Here is a 6,867-nt window from a genome sequence, read left to right as displayed (position 1 = left end):
TTTTGGATTAAATTAGATAATCCATATATTGACCGCTAATTGTTCATCTTAGTGTGGAAACTGAAATAGCATCAAACAATTTATCATGTGTCGCTTACAATTTCAATTTGTCAAAATTTATAAATATTGACTCCTGCTCATGCTTTTCAGTGTTTCAAACTGACTAAAATGGTTTCCATACTGTCCAAAATTCGTAATTATTCTTTATTTATAGTTTAATTTATATAGAGAACAATGAAAACATTATATTCGCCGATAAATTACCTATTAAGTTACCGAATTTGTAGTTCTGTCACAAATAGTAACAGTCGCCTATAAAATAAAAACTTGTGTTCTCCTGATAAAGTATAACACTAGATAATCAATGAAAATGATAAAACTTCATATATTCTTAATTGATCGCTTATTTATTATATTATTGGTTTTTTATTACAATACGTACCGGTAAAAAACGTTGTCATATGTTGACATTAGGCAGGATACCATTGTAAACTATCTGGACATCAAATTAAACTCCATAAAAACCCATCAATCGACACATGATATTGCAAGAGTCATTAAGACATTCTTGAAATACTTTCCTCAAGTTTGGGTAGGAAGTAGACTTCAACTAAATCATGAATAAGGAATTAATTGTTGATGGTATTGCATGATCATTGCATTATATCACGAACTGATCAAAGTAAGTATTTACCGTTATATTTCGACCGAGTGATCTGAAGGTCAGAGACTGTGAAGCCTAACAGCTTTGCATTCTATTGACGGATAGGTAGTAGGTATGTGCTTTCAAAAGACCTTCAACTAGAACAAAACAACTATCCAAAGGGTAACATGATTAATGTCGATTGATGACTAACCACACCTATAAATGAAACATTGAACAATGTTTAGGAATACTACGTTGCTGAATTTAGTCTTGCATTCATTTAAAACGAAAACTGCTATTATAAGAGTATAATATTCGTTTGATTCATGATATAGTTTTGAATAGATATGGATATATGTCAAATCTCATTCCATAAGTTGCCTCAATTATTCATAAAAACACTACTTCATATAAATAATTTATTCTACATTAACATAATACAATCTATCAATGTTATTGCCAAAGACACGAGTAATACAAAATACTATGTAAGTTAGGGAAAGAAATTTGTTTAAATCTAAGGGTATCATGAAAAACTAATAGCAATGAATACAAAACAAAAATATAGATCACAGACTTTCCGCCTAAGTAACAAGTAGTTTATTTCAGTGCAACAATAAACACTGTGAAGAGTGGATAAAAACAAAACAAAAAAAGAAGTCTAAAATATACATTCCTGAGTATTTAAGTTCCAATATAATATGAAATATAAAAAAGAAAACATGTTCCATGTTTATCTGAAAAAACCATATCAAAATAATTTCCCAATTCGAGCAAATATATCACATTCAATATAGATCATTAATAACATTAAAACAATTATAATCAAAAGAAAGATCTTTTGCCAATATTTAAATTTAAATGAAATACTATTACAATAAAAAATAAATTTTAATCCTATAAATAAAGTAATTAATAGACAATAAATAAAAATTGTACAATAACGATTATATAATGGTAGTACTGTATAAATGATAGATTTATTTTGATATAATTGTAATAGACCTATACCAGTTATTTGTGGATAACCTGAACGATAAGTACATGATGGTACACCAATAGAAATTAATTCACCATATAATTTTATTTGTTTTTTAAATGTTAATTTATTTTGAATTTCTAATAATTTTAAACTATCATTTAATTTGAAGCTAAATGGTTGTGATGATATACTTGATAATTGTGGAGTTTGAATCCATTCAATATTTGATTGTGTATTTTCAAAATTTTTAGTATTTTTCCAATGAATAATTTGACTCTAAATGAGGAAAATAAAGAAAATATTTGGAAAAATTATATTGGTAATTTTATTAAGTATATAAGTAATTGAAAGATTGATTTTATAACAAATCAACATAGTATGATTATTCACTACCAACCATGAAATAAAATACAAATATCTGTTTATAACCCCTAAATCAGATTTATTTCAAATCTTAAGTACATTTGGAAACCAAAAATAGTTTTTTTTTCATTTCGCGGCGGAACTAAATATATTTGTTGGTGTTTTGATGTTCCACTTTATTTTCCATCAATGTCACTGATGAGTAATCTTTTCACTAGAAAGTAGAGTAATTTCTATGCCCTTGATTGTTATTACTACTTACTGATGTCTATTTGAAAATTTCTACGTGAAGTTTATTTTATCAAGGTACCTTTTCATCACGAACTGATTTAAATAAAAACTAACGAGTGTTAGACAGTTTGAACCTCTATTGATTATCAAGCCTAAGATAACCAGCATGATAAATACAGGTTACTAAAATGGAATACAGTAGTTCACAAATTTGACTTTAACGGTCTTGTCTTTTAGCATAACGCATTGCTGAATAGTTCTGGAGGAAAAATCTGTCTGATGGTCACTAGTTTTCGATGATTTTGAAAACCATATAAATTTGTGATTTGAAATTTATGCTTAGAATATACTAAAAAATCGACAGAATCATAACATCAAATAAATCTTCACTTATCGTACAAAAAGAACACTGGCCTCAGTCTTTATGTTTCTGTTATGCCCCAATAAGGATAATGAATGGTAACTTTGAGATATATTTATGAACCAATATTATGCATCGTATAATTGCTAAATAACTAAACAATTCGTATTCATGTTCCCCTTGTCATGAGCTTTATTTTGAACTGTAAACTATTGTTTTACGATTTACCATTCATGAATTACACCCAGTCTACTAATTACTGTTCCCCTTATTCACAGCCACATTTGGCTGAATCTTGTACACATGTTATTTTCTATCTTATGGTATGATGTGGTGAGTTGATTGGTATATAAACTCAGTATGTTTGAAATTTAATGACTCATACCGCAGAGGCTGTTTTGGACTTAACTGGCTGGGATAGGCAGAAGCAGGACCGATAAATATTCTACACTGCTCGTACGATTTCGTGTGTCACTGTCCCGAACGATAAATTGCTGCCCTCTGATTGATGGTCTTATCACGTCATACATTAACCGGGCATCCACTCGGCTACAAGTTATAACAGTTTCTCAAGTATACAAATATGATGAGAAAACATCAAACGTATGAATATATTCATCTACTAAAAATATGCACAAGTAATTGTGTGGTGCATTTAGTTAATAAAATATATGTAAATGTTCCACATCTCAGAGATATGTTCCTATGGCTTATCGATTGTTAATTTACATATAATGAGTGATAAGTCACTGTCACAATAGAAAAAGTCGAAATGGTGGATATTAAAACTACGATTACATTGGTCGAGCTAATTTCACTAACTATATTACTCTTCACATGATCTGATTCGAGTAACATGAATAGATATTGTTCAATGTACTGTCATATATACTAATGATGGATTTTCAGTAGTTTATTAACTGGTTGATCTATGAACAGTCGATACATCTATAATGTCTAGAATTAATATAATGTCTAGAATTAATATAAATTTATATAATCTTATTGCCAATATATATAATCTTATTGCCAATATATTTGTTGTTCTTACGTATTACTTTCACTGAAAGATATTTTGGGCGCAGATGAGGTTTTATGTTTCCTTCTAATATTAGGAAATACGGCGTAATCCATATATATATATATATATATATATATATATATATATATATATATATATAGAGAGAGAGAGAGAGAGAGAGAGAGTCATGTAGAACTTTACATTTTGATCATAAGCCTGACGGTGATAAAGCTCTTAAATACTTAAGATGAATTCATTGTAAAACAAGCAGAATCGAAAAATAATGTTTACTCATTTAATCATGGGGTAATTGCATTAATATGAATTCTCTGGAAAGAGCACTCTTCACTGAACCAATCTCTCTCAGATTATTGAAAATAACATGTACTGCTATTATTGATTTAACTTGTAAGTTTCCATACACTCCACACACGCACACTAAATTTCAATATCACTGCTTTATATTACAAATGCATACATTTTTTCATACCCACATTCTGACGCAAAATTCAACACAGTGACAGGACAAACAAATTCACCTCAACCAAGAATAATTTGGCATTGACATATTCAGGCCTATCATGATTTTGATTTTACTAAAAACATTCCTCAGCATCAGTAGGTTTCAATGTACACAAAGGGAAAAGCAACATTTTTCGATACAACATAGCATGCACCAATCGAATTACACTTGACGGAAAAGCTTTGGAGGATGTGAAAACCTTAACATATCTGGGGAGCATCACTGATGAACACGGTGGATCTGATGCAGATGTGAAGCCGTGAATCGGCAAAGCAAGAGCAGCATATTTACAACTAAAGAACATCGGGAACTCAAAACATCTGTTGATCAATATCAAAGTGAGAATCTTCAATACGAACGTCAAGACAGTTCTACTGTATGGAGCGGAAACCTGGAGAACTAAGAAGGCCATCACCCAGAAGATACAAGTATTTATTGACAGTTGTCTACGCAAAATACTTCGGATACGTTGACCAGACACTATCAGCAACAACCTATTGTGGGAGAGAATAAACCATATTTCATCCAGCGGACGAAGAAATCAGGAAGAAGAGGTGGAGGTGGATAAAACACGCATTGAGGAAATTACCCAACTGCGTCACAGTGCAATCACTTACACGGAATCCTGAAGGTCAAAGGAGAAGAGAAGACGAGAGAACACATCACGCCAAGAAATGGAGATAGACATGAAAAGAATGAACAAAAGTTGTATAGAACTAGAAACGGAGGCTCAGGACAGAGTGGGTTGGAGAATGCTGGTCGGCGGCCAATGCTCCATAGGGGGTAAAAGGTGTAAGTAAATAATTTGATTCGGTCATCTATTTACTCTGGAGAAGTGGTTTACATTAGGTCGCGAAATGTTAAAAATACAATTTTCTTTTGATTGGGATGTAATAAAAATATATTAACAGTTTTAATTGGTTCAGATAAATATTTAATATAGTACTTTTTTCCTGGAAAAGTAACTACGTATTCTAGGTATCTGAAACAGCTTTCTAAATCTCATGAATATCGATAAATCAGTTATAATGATCTCAAATTAAAGTTTATTTAAAAACAAACAGTATCTTGCTTCATTACATGTTGTTATTAGTAAATTCGATAACAAATAGTATTCATACTTAAATATACTACACTGGGAATACATATATTGATTCCTGTTTTTGTTAAGTATGGATTTAACTAACTATCCACAAAATTTAGGAAAAAACGTTAACATTCATCAATTGCTGACCATAACACTTAAGTGGGAAGCATAAAAAAGATAAGATTTACAAAATCGAAGCGGTCACAACAATTTCTAAATTAGTCAACATAGTTGATTTATCTATATTTGTTGATGCAATTATTCTACGATTAATTGATTAAGCATTATTTTTCAATTCTCTTTGTTTTACAAAGAATTCATCTGAAGTACTTAAGAGCTTACCAATGATGATTTGCATCAAAACCTAATGCCGAGGACGTCGAAACGTTGACTAGTAGTCTCATTGCAACTTTGTCGATCGAATCCCTCTATCACTAATTGACTAGAGAAATATGACCGTCAATTTCACTGAACATTATTATACATCATGTAAACATCCAAATAGTAACTGATCCACAATATATACTATAGTTAAATGTTAGACGGAGTAACTCACTCTGTGAAGATGACCATGAATACTCAAAGAGGCATTTGCTTTAAGTAAATTCAAAGGAAAGTGGACATATTCGTGAGAGATAACTGGAAAATGACTGACATATACATTAATTTCATCAGAAGAATTTTCATTAGAAATTTTTGGTCTAATTTCAGGTTTCCTATAATCCTTAAGGAAAATTTATGAGAAATCATAATAGTTACTGAATAGAAATTGACAAATTTATATTTGTAATTTCCATATTTGACAGGTAGATTAGCGAAGAAACGGGTTAACGTTTTTTTTGTAACAGGATTTCCTTCACCACCGATATCATTATCTCCAGGTGTTAAAATGACCTACAACAAAATGAATCCAATAAAAAGTTGCATACAAACAAATCTTTCTCAGAAAGAAATATCTTTCGAAAGCGTGATGTTGCATGTGTAAAATCTTCATTTAATGCTATGTCTCCGGTATCCAGGACATCACCCAAAAACAAAACACCGTTAGAATTTGTTCCTTGTACAGCTTTTAAGAAATAAAATCGAAGGTAACTAGCATAGTATTTTCAGTAACTTCCAATTTACTCATCACTATCAGCCTGTAGTATGTCATTGAAAATCCATAGATCCGAATGATAACCTTCAATGTGGGAATCGGCTATTAGTAGAATTCTCACTTCGTCTTCACTTGGTCTAAAATTATGAGAATATAAAGTTTAGTAGCCAACTTGTTATCAGGCAGTCTCCATGCGTTCAATGAAATATACGGATGTATGATTTCACCGTAGATTAGACAAATTATTATGACGCAGAATTGTAGTACAGGGCATTGAAAATAACGGAAACTTTTAATCGTCATGCTATAACAAGTGAGAAGTGTATGTTCATACTCTTTAGTTGATTAATTTGAAAAATTAGAAAATCAAACACAAATGTTGCAATGTGATTGGATTACTGGAAAAGTGATTTTTGTATGGCTATTCTCAACGAGCCAATCAGATTTCTAAACTAAGAACCATGTAGATAAAGATTGTTAAAGGTGAACATTAGATTTCACTACTAACAAACATTGTTGTTTAGGATGTGAGAGTTAATTGTTAGAAGTCAACTTAC

General features: G+C 30.8%; 1 protein-coding gene across 1 annotated transcript; it reads right to left on the bottom strand.

The window, feature by feature from the left end:
- Nucleotides 1–557: 557 nt before the first annotated feature.
- Nucleotides 558–6,618, bottom strand: Smp_017860 (metallo phosphoesterase related; the record flags this gene model as incomplete). The annotated part of the gene is made up of 7 exons (XM_018789406.1): nt 6,483–6,618; nt 6,340–6,447; nt 6,144–6,306; nt 5,974–6,108; nt 5,771–5,938; nt 1,820–1,904; nt 558–610 (listed from the first exon to the last, which is right to left on the bottom strand). Exons 1-7 carry the CDS (start codon nt 6,611–6,613, stop codon nt 558–560), a joined length of 843 nt encoding a protein of 280 aa, XP_018654853.1. The 5' UTR covers nt 6,614–6,618.
- Nucleotides 6,619–6,867: the final 249 nt, after the last annotated feature.

Source organism: Schistosoma mansoni, chromosome W, assembly GCF_000237925.1.
Source record: "Schistosoma mansoni strain Puerto Rico chromosome W, complete genome".
Classification (NCBI taxonomy): Eukaryota; Metazoa; Platyhelminthes; class Trematoda; order Strigeidida; family Schistosomatidae; genus Schistosoma; species Schistosoma mansoni.
Note: the sequence above shows the minus strand (reverse complement) of the source record. Positions and strands in the feature narration are given on the sequence as shown.